The following is a 23,508-nucleotide window of genomic DNA, read 5'->3' as shown; positions in this document are numbered from 1 at the left end:
ACAACAGCAGGTATTAGGAACATTCCATAGCTTTTCCCATCAACCTAGATGGCAAAGCTATAGGACACCAATGGTAAACCATTGCTTTGGCCAGCACCACGTAATTTTAAATCAAACTATTTGCCAGTTTCCAGGGAAGAAGGATTGAATGGAGAAACCATCATCCATACCAAGATGAGCTTTGTATTTACTTCAAACATGCTGGTTCATTGAAACATACATTTTGCAATCCACTTATAGCCTCTTGTCCCAGAATGGAATCTTACTTTATCACCAGAGCGCCACTTAGCTCCACTGTTGCTAACGGCTGGTCAGCATTTTCCACCCTCACTTTGTTATATCCCCCACCCAAAGACAACATGGCATATACATAAGCTTGGAAGGATTTGATTTTTATTGATCAATGTCTGTAAATGTCAATTTTACCATACACAAACATATGAAAAAAATATTTCCATTGATAACTGAAATCAGCAAAGTAAGTTCTCAAGCAGCATTTTTCTTATCAGGGTTTGATTTAAGGATATTTATTTTGTATATTTCAACATATGATGTTGACAATTTATTTTAATGGCTATGAAGCTTTAACTTTTTGATTCTCTATGTCTACTCTTGATTATTGTCTCCCCTCACCCCCATTTTCTGACCCACCCCCATAATTTCCTGCAATTGTCAATATTTAAATCTATAGAAATCAAAAAATGCTTAAAACCCATAATTTTGTGCACCTGTAAAAAATATCACTAAAGTAGGAAAAAACACAAATAAACATCAATATTATATAAAAAAAAAAATCAAATTCTGCCAAGCCTATGTATGCAAGAACTATGGCTTGAAGCCATAGTTAACATTGTCAGTGTAATTAATTAAAGCTAGTCTTGAGTTAAAGGGGAACATAAGACCAAGTGGGTTTACTCCTTCATTCTACCCAGGAAAAGCTTCCATTGACTAGGGATCAGGCCCACTGTAAGTTCAGTGACTTCAAAAGTAACTGAAAACCAGTGTTTCTTTTTTAAAAAAATGAGGTTGCTGCAATTCATTAGTAAAGAAATAAGGCTCTTAATATTTTCTAGTCACAATTTAAAGGAGACAAGACAGAGAACAGCAATGCAAATGACAGTATCACTAATACATATTAACAACTTCTGCAAGAATGGTTAAAGGGAGACGTTACAATGTATGCCACATATGCATACCACAAACACAAATTCAACTTGATCTTGGTCTGCTGATGCAAAATCAGGAGCATGAGACCTCATATCTTCCTGCAGATTAATAGCCCCCCCCCCCCCAAGTAACCACCATAAAAAGTAATAAACAAATTAAATTATACAAAAAGCCAAAACCAAGAGAACATTACATAGTATTAACAAGACGGAAATTTAGTGTTAAGGCTGAAATTTTCTCTTCCCCCTCCCTACAGAAGGGGTATCGATATCAGGTGATCTTACATGTCACATATGCTACAATACTTAAGCAGGCATTGGTTAAAATCGAATTTCAGCCTTACCTCTGAATTTCTATACATTTGTGGGCTAGTGTCAACCTCTTTATGGTGATATTAACACTGATTTTTGTGGTGTAACAATTGAAAAGATCACACAGAACAGACAGCAAACAGAACTCTGAAGCAAAATTTTCTCCATTCTTTCACGGGATGCCAAGCAGGATTGGATTCACCGCTGACTTCCATATCAGCTGAACAACTTTCACCCTGAAAAAGAAAATCAATCATAATCACAAGGACTCTTCTACACATAGTCATGGTTTCAGCTGTCAAGAAAAAGAAAAGCCTTTTGAAATCTAATACATTTTAATAACAACATGTAGGTTATAAAATACTTTTGAAAAGCACTTCATGAAATCCAGATTCCTCGGTGAACACTTCTTATTATCCAGTTATGAAAGCAAACCATGACTGATGGGTCTTAAAAAATATATAATTAGCCAAAACCTTCTCTGTGAAGTGGCAGATATACCAAATCCATCCCCTCACATTTTTCATGATTTCATACATCAAATAAATACCTGGGATGAAAAAGGGAAAGATTTACAGTGGGGTTTTTTCTTACAATTATCTCAGAACTCCTTGGACCTGATTCCCTGTTATATTCCACCAGTATTATGCTAATGAACTCAGGTGATTCTAATGGAATTATATGGGTGTTCCGTTGGAGTAAAGCGGTGGTGAATCAGGTCCTTCCTGTCTACTTCATGCACATACAAAACACGGCAGAACAGCAGTGCACGGAAATTAAGTGCTGGGTTTTGTTACAAATCCAAGAAGTGCTAGGGTTCACCTAACAAGGTTTTGGGAAGTCTTTGGATAATTTCTATCCCCATATCCACACTCCCCCCAATGGGCCTGAAGTCCTAACTGACTTTTAGATTTCTTTTGTGATAGGTGGGGATATGAGATGCTCTCCCCTTCTCCTTCAATCTCTCCAGGAGATAGCGAGCTGCCTGCATGGCTATAGCTACAATGGTAGAAAGGGAAGGGGGACAGGGAGAGAGGGTCAAACACCTCTTTCACTGACAGGAATTATGGGGGAGAGTCACTTTATTATCTAGTGTACTGGATGGCATCCCGACTTGAAGGACCAGATTTGTTCTTTACTGGGGAGCAGTTCTGGGAGTTGTTTTGTGTACAGACAAGATCCACAGGCACAGGGTACCGTGTGTGCAAGAATAAGATTAGTTTTAAAACACCAGTTTCCAAGTGGAGCTGATGAATTTAATGAGCCCCAAAATGAAGGGCTCATGAAGATTAACAGATTTTAAGGTGAGAGAAACATTTATAATCTAGTTTGACTTCCTGCATAACACAGGCCATAGAATTTCATACAGTGATTCCTGAAACAAGTTCAATGGTTTGTTATTGAACTACAGCGTCTGAGGCAAGCCAGGAGGATACCAAATAGACTACTGTTTGGACCATCTTTACTAACTGTCTAGCTATGACAGCATACAGCTGTCTGATACAGACAGCAGCACCTGTGTGCCTACACATATTTTGGTTTGCAGCATAGACAACTCTATTACAGATCATGGTCATGACATAGGCTATAACATATTTCCTTTACCTAATTCTATAACCATTTTATCCCACCCAAAACAACGGTATGAGAACACAAATACACTATATGTGCCAGATGACTGTGGACCGGCATCTTAGACAAGAGGTTCCTAGAAGACCAATGGCTGGCTAATCCAGAAAGCCACACCCATTAATGAGGTGAAGGGCAGCAAATGCGGAAGCCGATGCTCACCATGATGGGAAATTTAAGGTGGGGGTGTGTCAGGGTTTCCCCCCCACACACACACTTTGAACTCTGGGGTGCAGATGTGGGGACCCGCATGAAAGACCCCCTAAATTTATATTCTACCAGCTTAGGTTAAAACTTCCCCAAGGCACAAATTCCTTTCCTTGTCCTTGGATGGTATTGCTGCCACCACCAAGTGATTTACACAAAAATTCAGGGAAGGGTCACTTGGAATCCCTACTTCCCCAAAATATCCCCCCAAACCCCTTCACCCCCTTTCCTGGGGCGGCTTGAGAATAATATACCAACCAATTGCCTTAGAAATGTGAACACAGACCAGACCCTTTGTCTTCAGGACACTGAAATCAATCAGGTTCTTAAAAGAAGAACTTTATTATAAAGAAAAAAGTAAAAGAATCACACCTGCAACATCAGGATGGAAGGTAACTTTACAGGATAATAAAAAGATTTAAAACACAGAGGATTCCCCTCTGGGCTCAGCTTCACAGTTACAAAAACAGGAATAAAACTGCCTTTGTAGCATAGGAAAATTCACAAGCCCAAAACAAAAGATAACCTAACGCATTTCCTTGCCCTACATACAATTTCTGTGGTTTTAGATGGATTATTCCAGGCATATTTTCAGGAGATATTGTACCTGTGTGGCTACTCCCTCCGTCCGGAGAGGGAATAACAAAAGAGAACGACAAACAAATCCTTTCCCCCCAGATTTGAAAGTATCTTCTTTCCTCATTGGTCCTTCTGGTCAGGTGCCAACTAAGTTATTTGAACTGCTTAACCCCTTACAGGTAAGGCGATTCAGTACAGCTGCCAAGGAGGGATTTTATGCTACTCTTCCCTCTATATTTAGGACAGGGTGGAAATTCCAACTCCTGTTTCCCCCCAATAAAACAAATTTATTGTGCAAGAAACCTTCAAATGAGCTTTCATAATGAAATAATTAAAAATGGATGGAGGGAGAGAAGGAGGTGTAATGAAATATTTTTTTAAAAAACCCAAAAATTAAATGGACTCTGTCAGCTAGGTCAACATGAGAAACTTAAAATACTGGCTTCTGCAGATAACTCAGTCGTCTTTCACCTTCATTTTCCTGTTTGTTCATAATCTGGAAAAGAAAAACAAGCTTTCCTGCTTTTTCAGGTCCCAAACGATTTCTCAATTTGGAATGAATTAGTCCAAAGGAAGAAAATATTCTTTCTACACTGGCAGAAGAAGCTACTGCTGTTAAAAGTGAGATTATCACTTCAACAGTCTCTGAATCCAAGTGTTTAAGTGACTTCCACCAGTTCACTGGTGTGACTTTCTTTAAAACATCAGCAGCAAACATATATTTCTTGAATGGTTCTTATTCCCAAACTGGGTCTCTTTTATGGCCTGCTGCCATTATAGGTTTTCCCTTTTAGTGAGAGAATGGTATGGTAGATCTCAAATCAATGAAGGCTACACTCAGAAAGACCTCAAGACTTCTGGAATATGCTGCTCAAACAGTTTCATTTTTGTTTCTAATGCCTGTCCCTCCCTTCTCACATTTATCTCCAGACTTCTTCTCCTTGTCCAGATCTATTCCGTCCCCAACAATCTTCTATTCATTGAACTTTTTGAAACTTTTCACTTTTAGAGAGAGGTAAGGGATTGACTCTGTGTACACAAATTTGCAGAGGGACAAGAGGGTTGAGGTCTGTTATTTCTCACCTTTATATAGTTATTTATTTATTTATTTTAAAACATTTTTGCTGTTAACAACCATGTTATCTCTGGAGCCACAAATCCACAGTTTGAGAACTGCAAAACTAAGCATCTCTGTTGGTATCTTCTAGACTGAGCACTGAGTCCCATTAGGTAGATAGAAAGATTAATCTAAATAATCAAAACAGAAGCCCATGGAACCCCATAAGATTAGGTCCCTAATCCATGAACTATTGGAACTCATTTATAAAACTTTTCTTAACCATTACATGAATATATTGTCTGCTACTATAGAATTAGATTTTATAATACCTATTCCAGGATATCTTTGAGCTATAATGTATCTTAATTAAAACTATCTTTAGATAGGTTTTTTCCTCAAAAAGTATTTTATCAAAAAAATCCGATTTAAATAAAATAAAAAAAATAAAAAAAATAAAAATCTAAGAATCATTGATGTTTATCCACCCTGAGCAGTGTCTATTCAGCTATCCATACAACCTCACACTGGACAACGAGGATATATAGGGCTGAACCCTCAGCAGTTCCCTCTCTATCCGAACATCAAAGAACTGTCCAAATCAGAGGAGAAGGAGGGCAGGTAGTGGAAGAACTACAATTACTATACAGGGTGAGTCACCTCTTCTTCTTCTTAAAGTAGTGTGGATGCTTCACTTCAGGTGACTCCCAAGTAGTATTCCCAGAGGGAGGAGGAAGCGAGCTTCAGAATGGAGTCCACGACTGAAGACAGTACTGCATTACAAGCGCCACATCCAATCTGGCAGCATGGATCAAGGCATAATACTTAGAAAAAGCATGCACTGAGGCCCATGTAGCAGCTCTACATATCTCAGACATTGGAATGATTTTGAATAAAGCTGTGGGTGTTGCTTCTGATCTCATAGAGTGTGCTATTATCCCCAGGGTGGACAGAGCACCCGCTGTGTCATAGCAAGTTACAATACACCCAGAGATCCATCTTGAAAGTCTCTGGGTGGAGATTGAGAATCCCTTGGTTCTCTCAGCAATGGAGACAAACAGTCTAGGTGATTTCCAAAATTGCTAGCTCTTACCTAGATAGAAGGCTAATGCCCATCTAACCTCTAAGGTATGAAAGCAGGTCTCCAGCTGAGACTTATGTGGTTTTGGGAAAAACACCAGTAGATGAATGGACTGGGTAAGATGAAAATCCAATAGCACTTTAGGTAAATGGGGGTGGAGGGCTGCCATCAAGGCCCCAATTTCCCCAACCCTACAGGCCAACATGATAGCTACTAGAAAAGACCTTCTTCATAGATAAATGAAGTAAGGAGTAGGTTGCCATAGGTTCAAATGGAGGTCTTATGAGATATTTGAGTACTAGGCTGAGAACCCAAGTTGGAGTGGGATCCTTAATCCGGAGGTAGAAGCTCCTCAAAATCTTGAGGGCACAAGGTGGGTAAATATGGAAAGTCCTTCTAGTGAAGAATGAAATGCTGATATTACGGCCAGGTGAACCTTAATCGAGCTAATTGATAACCCTGATTTCTTTAGGTCCAGCAGGTAATCCAGTATGGCTGTGAACAAGGTGGATGTAGGCACAAGTCGGCGATGGTGACACCACTGGTTGGATCTTTTCCATTTCTGAAGATAAGTTATTCGAGCTGACTCCATTCTGCTGTTTAGTAATACTTGTGGTATCTCTGTTGAGCAGGTGGACTCCAATCCTATAAACCACATAAAAGCCATGCTCAGAGGCGGAGGACTCCTAGGTTGGGGTGAAGCACATGACTTGCATCCTGGGAGAGGAGATGAGGAGTGGTTGGAAGCTTGAACAACAGATGGACACACAGGTAAAGCAGGTAAGGATACCAAGCTTGGCTCAGCCATGTCAGTACTATAAAAATAAGCCTAGTCTTGTTCTGTCTGATCTTGTTCATCACTCTTAATATTAGCAGTATTGGAGCGAATGCATGGAAGTCCAACTCCCATTCATAGTCTCGGGAGAAGCTCCTCTGAGCACATGGGCTGTGACATTCTGGACTCCAGGAGAGTAAACAGCTGAGATCTGAATCTGATGGACTATATACCAGTTCCATAAATTTATAGCATCAGCGCACAGGGTGGGGGATCTTGCTCCTCCCTGTTTGCTGATATAAAACATGCAAGCCACATTGTCTGTCATGATCCTGATAGATTTGCCCCGATGAGGGGTAGGAACTGAAGGCAGGCATCCCTGACTGCCCTGAATTCCAACAGGTTGATATGGAGACTGGTTTCTCAGGCCATTCAGGTATGCTCCCCAACCCAATAGTGATGCATCCATTCACAATTATTGTTGGACCATGGCAATGAAAGGGATGTCTGCACAGACACTGAGTTGATTTTTGCACCAATCTAAGGAGTTCTTCAACTGGAGGGGAACCGTGATCTGTTTGTCTAGGCTGTGTCAGGTTGACGAATAGGTCCTTCTGAGCCAGCCCTGGAAGCAGCGGAGGCGTAGGCTTGCATGCTCAGTCACAAAGGTGCAATCAGCCATATGATCTAGGAGCTGTAAACAGTTCCTTATTGTACAGGGGCTTCCTTGAACTGTCCCGACCAACCAGATCAGACACAGTTATGAATCTGTCTGTGGGAAGGTAAGCCCTGGCTGCCGACTAATCCAAGTACGCCCCTAAGAATTGTATTCTCTGTACAGGTGCTAATATGGATTTTTTTTAATATTTAGCTGAAGACCCAATTCCTGGAAGAGAGAAAGGGCCATCAGGATACAAGTCAGTACTGCTTCATAAGGTCAGCCCTGAGTAGCCAATTGTTCAAATATAGGAAGACTAAAATCGTTTCCCACCAAAGGTAAGCAGCTGGAATCTTTGAGAACAGGGATGTACTCAGTATTGAAAATTATCCTGGCCCATGGTAAAACGCAGGTAATTTCCTGTGGGGAGGGTGGTGTATCACTATACGGAAATAGGTGACCTGTAGGTCGAGGGCCAAAAACCAATCTCCAGCCCCTAGATAAGGAATTATAGCTGCCAGAGTCAGTATCCTGAACTTCTGAGACTTTACGAATTTGTTCAGTAGTCTTAGATCCAAGAGCCATCACCACCCTATGTCCTTCTATGGCACGAGGAAATACTTTGAGTAAAACCCTTTCCCCATGTGAGGAGATGGACTGGCTTTATTGCTCCTAAATGAAGACGATAGTGCACTTCTTGTCTCAGTATAGTCTTGTGAGAGGGGTGCCTGAAACTGGTTGAAACTATAATAAAGAACAATATTGTCAGACATATAGATGAACACAATTTGTTGAGCAAGAGTCAACATGGTTTTAGTAAAGGGAAATCATGCCTCACCAATCTACTAGAATTCTTTGAGGGGGTCAACAAGCCTGTGAACCCAGGGGATCCAGTGGATATAGTGCACTTAGATTTTCAAAAAGCCTTTGACAAAGTCCCTCACCAAAGGCATTAACGCAAAGTAAGCTGCCACTGGATAAGAGGCAAGGTGCTCTCATGGATTGGTAACTGGTTAAAAGATAGGAAACAAAGGGTAGGTATAAATGGTCAGTTTTCAGAATGGAGAGAGGTAAATAGTGGTGTCCCCCAGGCGTCTGTTCTGGGACCAGTCCTATTCAACATATTCATAAATGATCTGGAAAAAGGGGTAAACGGTGAGGTGGCAAAATTTGCAGATGATACAAAATTACTAAAGATAGTTAAGACCCAGGCAGACTATGAAGAGCTACAAAAGGATCTCTCAAAACTGGGCAACAAAATGGCAGATGTTGATAAATGCAAAGTAATGCACATTGGAAAGCATAATCCCAACTATACATATAAAATGATGTTACCACTCAAGAAAGAGATCTTGGAGTCATTGTGGATAGTTCTCTGAAAACATCCACTCAATGTGCAGCGGCAGTCAAAAAAGCGAACAAAATGCTGGGAATAATTAAGAAAGGGATAAATAATAGGACAGAAAATATCATGTTGACTCTATATAAATCCATGGTATGCCCACATCTTGAATACTGGGTGCAGATGTGGTCACCCCATCTCAAAAAAGATATATTGGAATTGAAAAAGTTTCAGAAAAGGGCAACAAAAATGATTAGGGGTATGGAACGGCTTCCGTATGAGGAGAGATGAATAAGACTGGGACTTTTCAGCTTGGAAAAGAGACGGCTAAGGGGAGATATGATTGAGGTCTATAAAATCATGACTGGTGTAGAGAAAGTAGATAAGGAAGTGTTGTTTACTACTTCTCATAACACAAGAACTAGGGGGTCACCAAATGAAATTAATAGGCAGCAGGTTTAAAACAAATAAAAGGAAGTATTTCTTCACACAACGCACAGTCAGCCTGTGGAACTCCTTGCCAGAGGATGTTGTGAAGGCCAAGACTATAACAGGGTTCAAAAAAGAACTAGATAAATTAATGGAGGATATGTCTTATCAATGGCTATTAGCCAGGATGGGCAGGAATGGTGTCCCTAGCCTCTGTTTGCCAGAAGCTGGGAATGAGTGACAGTGGATGGATCACTTGATGATTATCTGTTCTGTTCATTCCCCCTGGGGAACCTCGCATTGGCCACTGTCGGAAGACAGGATACTGGGCTAGATGGACCTTGGTCTGACCCAGTAAAGCCACTCTTATGTTCTTATGTCTTTATAACCTCAGTACACAAAAAGCATGCTGATAACAGCCCTTTTACTTAGACAGCCTAAAATGCTTCATTAGAAAGAATTCTCATTACCTTTTCTTTGGGAAGTTCTCACAACTCCATTGTTTGCAGCAGGCCTTTGATATTCAGCAGGGGAAAAGCCTTCACTCTTATAAAGTGCCTTTTCTTTGGCCCATGAAATTCCATTTAACTTTTGCTAAGATATAATTTGTTAAAAGTTGCAGTTTCCCTTCTCTTGCTTGCATTCTACAGAACAGGTCAAATGTTTAATATTTCATCATAGGGAAAACATCTTCTGCTCTGAAACGTGTCAATTTCTCTTGAAAATTATCACCCAGCTTTGCAGCTACTACAACAGCAGTGTTGTACTTGTTTATGTAAATATCACATAAAGTCTTTATACACCCCACTAAACCCTTTGTCTCAATGCTACAATCGATCATTTGTGTACGAGAACACATCCTTATGCATCTGCCTACCACCATGGCATTCCTACACGAAGAAAGACTCAGTTCCTATTTTGTTATCACAGGCATGATACTCACAGGGATTGTTACTGTGTGTTTCTGTCTTCCCAGCCTTGGCAAGTTTGGTTGAGTTCTGCTGTGCTTTGCTTTGCTCCTCTCCAGTTAGCAAGGCTTTTATTTCAGAGGGGATTTTCCCTTGGTCCATTGCCATGCACCACTGCTTGTACTGAAATATGCAAACACATTAAGCACTAACAAACTGGCAAGATCACATTAGCAGACAAAACAAAGCTGTAATCTTTACCTTCTGGTATCTTCATTTAAGGTCTACATTTACTAGTCTGGAGCCTTTTACATGATTGCTGATGAGTCAAGCACGTGTCCGTGATTGCATACCTGGCCTGAGTAAATCTTGCTTCAGTTAATAAAACTACTACTGGTGGCTGTGCTACATACTACAATACAGTAATTATTTAACTGTAAAGAACAGTGTGTGCATTTACTGGCATGACAATAGGCAGAATACTCTTCCAGCTCAGCACCTTTAAAAACAATGATTTCACATCAATCTAATGCTGGTGGATACTCAGGAGTTCTTTTCTGGTACTCTGCAAGCAAGAATTATGGGACGCTTCCCTTCCTTTCAGCCACATCATAACTGATTAAAACTTCCTCATTAGTGGGCTACAAAACATACAAACTTTTTTGGTTTTGAGGGAAAATAGAGGTTACCAACCTAACCTCTACTGGTTAAACTATAAATAAAAGCTACCAATCAAAGAAGAGAAAGTAAAGGATTGTTGTTTGACTATCAACTGATTCTTAAAGTTGATTATTTTGGGTAGCTCAGAACACAGCCTAACAAAGACTAAATTTCCAACCAATGCCTCAATTTTTCAAGCTCACTTTTGCCCACCAATTTACTGTGCCTGCAAAAGTGTACATACACCCATTTTGTGCACACAATGAGAACTGGACAGCTGAGCAACCAACTACACAAGCTACACATACAAATACTATTTTGTGCATGGAGAGTCAGCTACATGCACAAAAGCAAAAGCTGGCTGAACATGTCTACAAACTACAGATGACTCTACATATCAATATTTCAGTATGCCCCTTCCCAGCCTTTGAAATCAGACACTTTCCCAGATATAAGAAATAAGACTTTAAGATGACAAACTCATGCACAGCAGTCACCTTGCTTACCTATATCTAGTACAAATATGACTAATCTTGTAAACCTCTTCTTATACCAGGATCATATTCAACATGCAAACCAAGCAAGCACTCAACATATTTGTTCTTGTGATTTTGACATCGTATGACCTAATCGTGCTCTCATTTAAGTCAATAGCAAAACTCTCAATGACTTCAATAAGAGCAGGATCTAGCCCAAACCCAGGTTTAGGTTAGAAGAAAATTCCTTACCATTTCCAGCTCTTCTCTAAGTGCACAGATTGCTCTCTCTCTGCTTGATACCAGCTCTTCCAGATACTGGTATCTCAGCTTCTTTCTCGCTCTGCATTCTCTTGCACTCTGACGACTTCTCTCAAGTTTTGCCTTCAAATCTATTTTGGCTGGTTTACGACCTCGTTTGCCTGGTTTCTTTACTTTGCCTCCGAGCACCTATAAGGTGGCAGTAAATTAAACTTGGGGGGGGGGGGGGGGGGGGGGGGGGGGGTTAATAAGCACGAACCTCCTCCTGTTGTGGGGAGGGGAGCCTACTGCTGGGAAATTTATCGTGAAGGAATAAAAGTGGTATATAAAATCAAAGCAGCAATATTCCATCAAATTATCTGATGCCTCAAGCGTAGAACTTAGCTATTTTAGTTGATACTGGATAACAGAGGAAGAAGAGTTTACTTTTTATTTTGGGGGGCTGATGAAAGAAGTTATAAAACAGCAGCAGCAGAACAAGGACTTCTTAATGTGAAGTCACTGCTCAGGCTACCCCAATATGACCTGGAGAACCATTTTGCAGAAGCACAAAAAGATCAGTCAACTCATCAGCCAAGTCTGAGAGCCTGTTTGAGCATCAACTGCCATTATGAACCATTACATGCAGTGAGGAATCCTGTCCACTAGGGAAGTTACAGAACCCCAAAGTCAGTATGGAGTTTAGCATCTTAAATTGGCATTTATGATTATAATAATAATTCTAAAATTATTTTGTTTAATAAAATTACAAGGCTGATTTCCAAATTCACAAAATAAAAGTACTAGCCAGAAAAAAACAAATCATATACAAATCATGGCTGCAGCCAAGCTTTCTAGGGTCTCATGTAGACATAAGTCTAAATAAATAAATAAATAAATAAATAAATAAAAATCTATTCATCAATATGAGATAGCGGCACTTCTTGTTTGCAAAATACACTTTACAAAAGGAATCTCAATCTATATACACAGACTTGTGCATCTTTAAGATCAGCTCTGCAAAGTCTGACTCACGCATGACAAATTTTTGTTTTTTCGATAGATGACAAAAGTATTGTCTTCATGGAGATAGGCAGGTACAGTAGATTGTTTGTGTTGGTAAGTTTTCATGATTTTGCAAGGCTGATCTTAAATGCTTTACTGATACACAAAACAGCAATATTGTAAAAGTTAATAAATTGAGAAATATTTCATGTTACAGTTTCTCTATAATCTTGACTCCTCTCTCTCCCCTTAGGCTTTTACCAGTCCATCTAACTGTATATTCGGTTTTTTATTCTATAGATCTTCATTAAAAAGACAATAGTGGTAATGACTATGAGTTACCTAAGGCAACACAAAAGGCTTGCTCCTCAAAATCTAAAATACATTCTAAACTAAAAAGTCCTCTAACCATTGCCTCACTATAACGTTACATATAGCAACTTGAAATAATTGTATAGAGCTACAGCATATTCTTAGTTTACAACTGTATACTGTAGCATCTTCCATCTCAAAGTATATACACTTATGCTCTTTGGAGCAGGCACGGTCTTTTTGTTATGTGTTTCTACAATATCTATTATGGTGAGTTGGGGTTTCTAAATGTTACGGCAATAAAAAAATTAATAAAAAATAGTAATCATGCAGTACCACCAAAGTGCAGCCACCTCGGTGATGCAGATTATGCTACACGACAGTGAGAAGTAGTAAACGTTGGCCATGGATACCAGAACAAAGCTCTATTCTTTCAAAGAGTACCACAGAATCGTTGATGTCCTTGCAAAACAGGCAAAACACCTCAGATGTTAAAGTTTCATACCTGAAAGCACACACACATGCACGCCCACAGCAAATTATGTGACATTCTACTTATGTGCTACAGAAGAATGAAGGGCCAAGTTGACCCTGATGGGATTCGAAACCATGGTTCCAGGGAGTCTATTCTAACCCTAGTCCATCCCACCCGCATCCTCTTAGTTCTGAGTCATTTCCAAAGGAATCTATGACAGATTTTAGTTAACTGGTAATTTGGTTACATTTCCATTCTCAATGTCCTTCGTTTCTATTCCACTCCCTCTCCTGTCCCAGCACTGCCACCTCCACAGGAACTGAATGTGTACTCCATGTAAAATACCCAGCTACCATTACTGAATTAGGAGAATCTATTTTAAAATGTACATTTCAAATACCTCAGTGTGCAGAAAGGAATAATTTTTCTACCATTTACTCCTCAATTCCCCTCCCAACATATTTTGCTTCTAATGCAAAAGGCGGCACCTAGACTTCTTTCAAACCCAGCATTGGTGCTATTACATGGAGTTGCCCTGCAAATGTTTTGCTAGGCATACAGTCCACGCTACCAACCAAAGAGAAACTCTCACTGTAGGGTGATTAGAATCCTTCAGTTTGATGAGCAGAGCACTGGGGGTTTCCTCTACACCCAATACCTTCATGGATCACTGGTTTGATTTTCCCAGATTTCAAAAACCTGTGATGAATACACCAGTTAGTACTGCACCTTTAGCTTGCGATTCAGACATAGCAACTTACGCACGCACTGTATTTTTCTTATAGGCAAGTGTTCAAATGTTACAGCACGTTTTTATTGCACAACACAAACATTGTAGAACAAGTGATATCTGTGATTATCAAAGCAAGTTTGTTTTGCAGCATCACGCAGTAAAAACAATTTATCACTAAGTGAACTCATGTTCTATAATGAAAAGTGGATTAGACAATAGAACTCATTCTTTATGTAGTGAAATGATTCAGCGATCACTTGGCAGCCTAATCCTATCCCCTCATATACTGCCTTTTCTAATTTATTCAGAAGTGGCTGCCTGCCCTGAGCAAACAGGGGAACACAGCGTACTTCATGAACTTCTATTGATTTTGAAACAAATATAATGCAGTCATAAGATCAGAAGAAAATTCAAACCCTTTGTCAAGTTTGAGCTGCAGAATGTTATTTTAATTGTAAATTCCCTGCACCCTTCCTATGACAGAAGACTCCAAAGCATATTATTTAAGATTTCCTATTTTAAATTCAAATAAAAAATGCCAATGGAACAAAATTCATTCTCACATTCCAACATCGATCTCACTAGGCTATACCTGTGGTCAATTTGGCCCAAGGCACATAAAGTTCTGCAAGCACCTTGTCAGACACATTTATAATAATTGGCTGGTTTCCGTGCAAACTAAATGTTTTGCTCTACTGCAATAACTAAGGCTTGGTTGCGTATTCCAATATGGGTTACTTGTATAATGCTTTATATGTTTAAATTGCTACAGGAGTTATATATTATATTAAATAAATAAATAAGAAGGGCCCCAGGCACTCAGAGTACATTATCTTTTTTATCCATCATCCGAAACACGATCATGGGACTGGTACATTAATCTTCCCAAAGGAGGTTCCACAGTTTCTGGATATTACATTATCCCAGAGATCACATCTTAATGATCTAAGCATCAGGTTTGAAACACTTAAGACTCTATGGAACCATGCATTTAGATCACTGCAAAGTTGAGAGAGAGAGAGAGAGAGTGTCTGTCTCTCTTAAATCCAAGGTCCTGTCTGCTCTGAATGAACATTAAGGATCCCCTGATTCTTTCCATAAGAAGAGAGATTTGCCTTTGTGTTCTTAAGCAAAAGCTCACCTCTCACACTGTTGTGCAATGTGCTACTTGGCTGCTGCCATCTTTCCCAGGAGTAGCTGCATTCAATTTCAGTGACACTGTACATCAGGGGTAGGCAACCAGTGGCATTCACACTGCCCGGGTCCTGGCCACTGGTCCGGGGGGCTCTGCATTTTAATTTAATTTTAAATGAAGCTTCTTAAACATTTTAAAAACCTTATTTACTTATATAACTTAACTATTGTATGTAATTATAGACTTCTAGAAAGAGACCTTCTAAAAATGTTAAAATGTATTACTGGCACGCGAAACCTTAAATTAGAGTGAATAAATGAAGACTCGGCACACCACTTCTGAAAGATTGCCGACCCCTGCTGTACATTTACAGTTTATGAAGCAGTTAGCTTATCCTTTCACCTTGACGGACCTCTACTCGCGCTACACAACACTTTTTATATTTTGGTACACTATTTGCCCTCCCTTCCAAGTTCTCTGATGGCTTGAGCCGCCCTATACACAGGGCTCTATCCACAGATGGGAGGGCAGCAAGCTACGCCTTTAAGGTCACTACTCCCCTATGAGTTAATCGCCACGACTGTGGTAATTTAAATGTGAAGCATCCTCCACTCTGATTTGAGATTGATATCAACAATTCCACAATATTCTAATCTCCACACAGCCCAGGAAGAGTCTCAAGGTTTCAACCGCAGGTTCTCACATGATTCTGCTCCACTTTGCACATAACCAGGTGATTTAATACAATCCTGCTACCACAACAGGTATTTTTCCTGGGAACATGGGACTTTTGTTCTTTACTGTACATTTGAGCAACATGGCTAGAAAAAAAATCTTGGTTAAATCCTTTGTATTACTGTCTCTTCCTTGACTTCCAATCATGTTTGCTTAGTTGGTTGCTATGTTGATATGAGAGCAGAGAAAGACATAAGGCAGTACGGCAAGCTGAATCCAGGCATGGATGAAAGAAAAAAATAACTCCTAAACTCCCTTTCTATTTGCACTGGAATTATTAGCATTCAGCAACTGTCTTTTTAAACAGTCATATGTGATCAAGAGCCAAAAGAGAAAGATCATCATTAGTAATGATAATAATGACATCTGTTTGTCATATGCAGTGTTGTTGTAGCCGTGTTGGTCACAGGATAATAGAGAGACATAAGGTGGTGAGGTAATATCTTTTATTAGATTAACTTCTGTTGGTGATAGACAAGCTTCCGAGCTTGCACAGAGCTGGAGAAGAGCTCTGTGCAACTCTCTCACCAACAGAAGTTGGCCCGATAAAAGATATTACCTCACCCACCTTATCTGTTTGTCAGAAATCCAAAAGAGTTTATATTTCAATTAATTTTTTTTGCAGATTTCAGAAACCAAGGAAAAATGTCTTCTCCCCTTTCTAATACCATACCGAGATCTTCATATCGCTCTTGCTCATGCAAGGTATCTGAGTTCAGGGCATAGCTACTTGGCTTGGGAGGGATATGAAGACAGCAATCAGCTTTCTGACAGGAGGAAAAAGGGCAAAAGAGCAATGGGAAGAGACCTGGCAGAAACCCGGAGCAACTATGATAGACTCCAGAGGGAACCATGTACCAGAATCAGATTCCTCATTGGAAAGACAGATCAACACGACATGGAGAATATGAGCACTGGTGGGGAAACTAAGGGCTGAAGGCAGGGTGGATAAAAATCAATGATTTCTTTAAAAAAATCAAAATAATTGGATTTTTTTTTATTTAAATCGGATTTTTTGATAAAATGTTTTTTGAGGAAAAAACCTATCTAAAGGTAATTTTAATCAAGATACATTATAGCTCAAAGATACCTCATCATGGAACAGGGATTATAAATTGTAATTCTATAGTATGAGACAATATATTCATGTAATGTTTAAGAAAAGTTTTGTAAATGAGTTCCAATAGTTCATGGATTAGGGATCCAATTTTATGGGGTTCCACAGGCTTCTGTATAGATTATTTAGGTTAATCTTTCTATCTACCCCATGGGGCTCAGTCTAGAAGATACCATCAGAGATGCTTAGTTTGCTGTTCTCAAACTGTGGATTTGTCTCTCCACAGGTAACATGCTTGTTAACAGCAAAAATGTTTTAAATAAATAAATAAAATAAAATAAATAAATAAATGGAGGTGAAGAATAACAAACCTCAACTCTATTGTCCCTCTGCAAAACCTCTCTTTAAAAGTGCAAAGTTTCAAAAAGTTCAATGAATAGAAGATTGTTAGGGGCAGAATAGATCTAGACAAGGAGAAGAAGTCTGGAGATAAATGTGAGAAGTGAGGGACATATGCTTTTTTGTTAAAATATTATGTTTGCTGTTGAAGAAAAAAATCCAGAATACTTAACACTGTTGTTTTAGTGAAATAAAACAATTTAAATGTCTGTCTGGTGATGTTCTCCTCCTAATACAGCCTGGCAAGAAAATCCTCCAAATATTAACGATTAACCTGTTGAATTGGAGATAGTTCACCTCCCAATGACTTCATAAATATCTGCTTCAATTACCTTTGGTAAATGAAATAACCAAACAATCATTCATTTTCTGATATAGCTGTAAAACTAATCTGAAAAGTTTTCAAAATAAATCACTGTTTAAAAATATATAGTGTGTGCCTTCTAAAAATGAAACCTACATCTATCTCTGAGTTGGGAAGAATATGTATTAAGGTTATAACAACGAACAAAAATGCACTTTTATGTAGAAAACCATGATTAAATCGAGTCTTCCTGACTAGTGATTTAAATCAATTTGATTAAAATCAAATCCACCCTGGCTGAAGCACATTGATAGGGTAATGTGGGAAAGTTGGCACTGCTGCTGCATTAGCATGTATTTCCCAGGGTGATGTTTTGGGGATCTCCCAAACTAGTAAGAGGTTCTGTTGCCACCTGCTCTGTAATCTTGGATGCCTTCATGCTATGCTGCAATGAATCAGAGCCCCGACACCAGTAGCCACCCAAGTATAAAAGTCTCACCCTAGCTTCCACCAGCCTAGTTACTCCTTCCAGGTTGACACCAACAACCTTTCCAGTCCTGAGTCTCCCCAAATCTGTCCACCTCGAGTTCTTAACTACCAGGCACTTGGACTTTTCCCGTTTGGCTCATCACCCCTGAAGACGTAAAACCAGCCCCGACACTAGCTTTGCTTTGGCACATACATTCCACAGTTTGCACACCACAGACCTGCTTGGGTTAAAAATAAACAAAAGGTTTATTTAATAGAAAAAAGGTCACAGATTCAAAGATAAAATAGGAAAAGCAAAGATATACGAGTTGCACAGAAAATAAACAAAGATGCAACCTCAGGCTTTACACTTTCAAATTAGATCAACTCCCTTTTCTAATACAAGTTGCCTATTGCCTCTGAACAGTTTCCCAGTGTATCATGGACAGCACCTGTCAAGTGACTGTCCCTCAATTTCTGGATGCTGTTCAGTTCAAACCCCTTCCATTTTTAAAGGTTTGCAGTTTTGTTCACTATAGATATTCAAAGTGGGGGAAAACGCCCCCCATTCTTAGTTTTCCAAGACTGGGTTTTTCTTTTCCGTTTCAAATTGTTTCAATGTTTTCCCATTAACTTTAATGGTCCATCATTTGTCTTTTCCTGGATTGTACAATCCTAGATGTTCAAAGCTACTCTCCTCTGATTGGGGAGGCGGCCCCTCCCTGCCTGGCTGCTCACCATCCCACTGTGAGGTGGAGCTGAATGCTACACCACAAATTATGAGCACAATTTTATACATACACAAAAACAAATTCATAACCACAGTCTGTACACATATCTCATAATGATCATGATCATTACCAACGTTCATAAAAGACCTTACTTTACATTTTTATAGCACAATAACATCATATTACTCCTGAGGGCATTCTGCACCAAACAATTAAAAATTCTGCACACAATATTTTAAAAATCTGCAAGTTTTATTTGTCAATAAATAAATGCAGAGGCCCAAGCATGGCAGTGGGGAGCACAGGCTACTGGCTGCATGAAGGTGGGAAATCACCCTGCAGCCCTCTCACCTTCCACCCCCGGGACACGGATTCAGCAGTGAGGCTGCACCCGACCCTGACGCAGCACAAGGCCTGGGCCCGCCCCAGAAACACCCTAGGGCCCTGCCCCTCTGCACCAAGTGTGGGGCAGGCAGGCTCAACCACACAGGATCCAAGTATGGAGGGGCTCAGTGTGGGGGGATCCAGATGTGAGGTGAGAGGATTCTGTGTGGGACAATCTGTGCAGGCAGCTCAGTGTGGGGTCTAGGTGTGGGGGGATCTGGATGCACAGAGGCTCATTTGGGGGGGGGGGGAAGTGTTCCCAGGTTCTGGAACAATGGGACTCTGCAGGGGCTTCCAGGTGAAGGTGGTTGGGGCTCAGTGGAGGGGTGTGGGGGTCTCAGCAGGAGGGTCTGGGTGCAGGGGGAGTGGGGCTTGGTGGGGTGGAGGTCTGGGTGCAGCTAGTTGGGGGTCAGTGACATGGGGGTCTGGATGTAGGGGCTCATCAGGGTGGGGGCTTGAGTGCAGGGAGCTCAGTGGGGGGTGGTCTGGGTGCAGGGGTGGAAGTCTGGAGGCAGGGGGTAATGTTCAGGTATGGAGGGCTAGGGGTGTGATGGGTGTATGGGGTGAGGCTTGGCAGGGATGTCTAGGTATGGGAGGTCTGGATGCATGGGGAGCAGCTCCCCGTACAGTGACCCCTCCTCCCACAGCTGAGGAGAGAAGGGGGCAGGAAGCAGGGGAGGATGACGAGCTTCCTGCAGCTGGGGAAGCTTTCTGGGAGGTGGGTCTGACACAGCCCCAGCCACTCCTTGCAGGGGAAGAGGAAGTCACGTCCTCTTCTACCTCCAGCCCAGCCAGGACTAGTAGCTGATCCCGGCTCAGGGTAGGAGCCACTAGCTGGGGTGTCCCCAGCCCTGCAGTGATTTACCTCTCCGTCGGCTGCTCTGGGTGCCTGAAACAATGTACCTGCACAGCTAGGGGAGTGGTGCATGACTGCTCTTGCAGCTTCCCTTTGCTTCCCTGTCAGAAAGTCATATTTCTGCAGGGACGCAAAGAAATCTGCAGGGGACATGAATTCTGCACACGTGCAGTGGCACAGAATTCCCCCAGGAGTAAAACTGTATACTCAACTGCTTATTCTATAGGATTCACACACCCCATTCACACCACAGGGTGTCTGGACCCTGACTCTCACAACCAGCTCTATGGATTAATACAGGATTGCACTCCGCATAGCTATCAATATCTCTCAGCAGCTCCCAATTCACTTGAAAAGAAGTTATTAGTTACTGAACTGTGCAAACACCCCCATTTCAGCAAGCAGCACTTGAGGTTAAACTAACAGAAAGGTTTCTTGTCTGTTCAAGATCTCTGCATACACAAAAATTATATTCTCTAGAATGGGGGCAGTGTGTCACACAAATACCAGAGACTACATGAAAATTAGAAATTGCATACATACAAGCAGAATGTTGTAGCTTATATGGTGATTCAGGTACTTGCTCTTATAAAGTAATGGCTGAAGGTATACAGACATGTCAACTCTCGCAATCAATTCTTAGTAAAATTAAGCCTCACTCATGATCTCGCAATAAAACTCTCAATGTCAGGATTTTTTTTCCCCAACGAGGCACATTCTAATGTGTTTCCAGTCAAACAAGAGTTACCCCACCCTAAAAAAAGGAATGCAGCTTCTCCACCTGGCAGTTAATTCCAAAGTACTTTGAAAGACAATGAGAAATCATTTACCTATCAGATAAACAAAACTATCCAGCTAACAGGTGGCTACACTCCAGCAGGGAAACTTCAAATAAGCAATTGAAAAAAAAAAAAAAAAAAAACTCCTGACATTTGAGAGTTCTAAATGTGAGGCTTAATTTTACTTAGAAATCCTGTCAGCCCCAGGGGCTGCTCCCCTGCCAGCCTGGGAAGTGGGAGAGGGGACCCCACTGCAGCCCCACCAGGCCTTGGGAGGATGAAGAACTCTAAGGAGCAGAGGTGAGGCTGGCGGCAGCAGGGGAGCTGAAGTGAGGAGGGTGGAGGCTGTTCGGGTAGGGGACTGTATTGATGGTGGGTTCTACGCAGATCGGTTGAGTGCCGGGAGGGTGAACTGAGGGCGGTGAGGATCGATGGAGTAGGGGAGTTGAACTGATGGGGTGAGACTGAACTGAAGGGGGGCTCAACTGAGGTAGGTTGGGTGGGGAGAGAACTGATGGGAGACTGGGGGACAGGATTGGGCAAGAGATGGGCAGATGTGCTGGATAAGCTGATTTTGGCCCCTGCTGCACACTCCCATATGTGGGCAACACTAATTGTCACATGTACACACCCTGGGGATGGACAGGGGGAGTTCAAATATCAAGAGACCTAAAAAAAACACAATATAATCTTTTATTAAAATGTCATGATTTGGGGGCCAATCTCATGATTTTAGGGGTCCGACTCATGATTTTTAATTTCTTGAAGTTGGCAATTCTGGGTATAGGTCTGCAGTTTCCTGGGTAATCAGTCTTTTCCTAACCTCAGGCATATACATTGGCCCACTCTTATATGTTAAAAGTTAGAGCTTAGATGGATGCCATAGACATATATATGTTAAGCAAAACTTCAGTCATGAGACGTAAAGAATTCATTTAAATACCTTAGGTAGGGATATTAGTGAAAATTATATGGACCCAATGCAGTTCTATCTGCAAATGACAAATGTCCCTAAAACACCTGGGCTAAATTATGGCTGCCCTTGCACAGATGTATGAGAGTCTGAGAAGACCCTGTACACTTTCTCCTCCACCCTATCACTCCCACAATTTGTCTAAGGACTCTGGACCATAAGGGGTGAGGGCACGGCGATGACCTTATACCTCCCCACACCCAAATCATCATCAGCATTTTAGTGTAGGAGCATGTATTACATCTTTTCTATCGGTTCACCAGGGGGCCCCATCATGCTTTAAATGGGCACTACAATTAGGTATGCGAGTGAAAGTGAGATGTACCTCCTTATCCTCCCTTTTGCAGATCTATCTAAAGAGGTATAATTTGGCCCTCTGTGAGGCAATGTATTGGAGAGAACATAACTTTGGTTTCATGATCCTTGCCACACTGTACCACATTAACAGCACTAACATATAGTAAGGCACTGATTATTCATCTACAGATTACCGTATATACTTGTTCATAAGCCGAATTTTTTTTAGTAAAAAAGGGAAGCACCAGAGAAGGGGGTCGGCTTATGAACGGGTATAGAGAGGGAGAGGTGGGACACAGCCCCTCCCCCCAACAGAGGGAGCAAGGAGAGCAGCACAGCCAGCAGTGCCAGAAGGAAAGAGGCAGGGCCAGAGTTTCTCCGCTTCTGGCCACGCTGTTCTCCCCCCAGCCTCGGAAGCAACTGCAGCTCCGGGGCTGGCAGGCTGCAGCCATGCTGCTCAGCCCCGCCCCCCAGAGAAGGCTGTGGCCACGCCGCCCGGCCCGCCGGAGCACGCTGTGGCCGTGCTGCCTGGCCGCAGCCCGCTGGAACATGCTGCGGCTGCGCCTCCCAGTCTGGCCCGCTGGAGTACGCTGCGGCTGCGCTGCCCAGCCTGCCGGAGCAGCTCCAGCCAGGTCAGAGACATCCTCCCCTGGCCCTCCCCAGATAAGGTGGGAAGGGATGGGATGGGGAGGGTGTGGGGGTCCTGGGCTAGGGGTAGGGTCATGTGGGGGGTGGTCACAGGGGTTACTCCCCTGACTCCCAGCTTCTCCCCCCCAAAAAAATTTCCCCACTAGTTGCTGTCCCAGCCCATCAGGGTAAGCAGCTGGCGCACCGGGACACTTTGTTTACTTAGGTTTACCTCCGTGCCTGCGGACGCTGGAGATAAACAAACCATCTCGGCCCACCAGTGGCTTATCCTGATGGCCCGGGAGCCAAAGTCTGCTGACCCCTGAATTATAGGGTCAGCTTATGAACGGGTTATAAAAATTTTCCATTTTTACTTATGCATCTTGGGGGGGTCGGCTTATAAACAAACCGGCTTATGATTGAGTATATACGGTATGTTTTATATCTATAAACGCTAAACACACCACACTTGTAATGGTAGGAAAAAAATTCTATCCATATTCGCAAGCTTTCTCTCTGCAATGGTAATCAAAAATGTAATAAGCCACAAGCCCTAAAATAAAAATGATGATACCTACCAAATTGCAGTATATCACTTACATTAATACAATATAACCCAACTGCACACAATGCAGGAGATTCTGATATTATGGTACATTTACAAAGTTTAAGCATTTTTATAATGTAAAAACCTTTATAGTATATATTTACACAGAACC

The 23,508-nt window shown here is 41.4% G+C and overlaps 1 protein-coding gene across 2 annotated transcripts in view; it reads right to left on the bottom strand.

Moving 5' to 3' along the window:
- Window positions 1–1,043: 1,043 nt before the first annotated feature.
- CREBL2 (cAMP responsive element binding protein like 2) overlaps window positions 1,044–23,508 on the bottom strand; it is a 31,190-nt gene continuing 8,725 nt past the window's right edge. The window contains exons 1-4 of one of the 2 annotated variants that reach the window (XM_026652293.2): window positions 12,555–12,665; window positions 11,532–11,729; window positions 10,179–10,326; window positions 1,044–1,714 (exon numbers count right to left, since the gene is read on the bottom strand). In XM_026652293.2, coding sequence (XP_026508078.1) covers window positions 1,710–1,714; window positions 10,179–10,326; window positions 11,532–11,729; window positions 12,555–12,650 — 447 coding nt within the window. In that variant the 5' untranslated portion in view covers window positions 12,651–12,665 and the 3' untranslated portion in view covers window positions 1,044–1,709. Of the gene's footprint in view, window positions 1,715–10,178; window positions 10,327–11,531; window positions 11,730–12,554; window positions 12,666–23,508 lie in introns of those variants that run through there. The other variant, XM_026652294.1, reaches the window with a different exon arrangement.

The sequence above is a fragment of the Terrapene carolina genome, unplaced genomic scaffold (assembly GCF_002925995.2).
Source record: "Terrapene carolina triunguis isolate 2854851 unplaced genomic scaffold, T_m_triunguis-2.0 Scaffold112, whole genome shotgun sequence".
Classification (NCBI taxonomy): domain Eukaryota; kingdom Metazoa; phylum Chordata; order Testudines; family Emydidae; genus Terrapene; species Terrapene triunguis.
The sequence above is the reverse complement of the archived record's forward strand: the minus strand, read 5'-3'. Positions and strand labels throughout refer to the sequence as shown.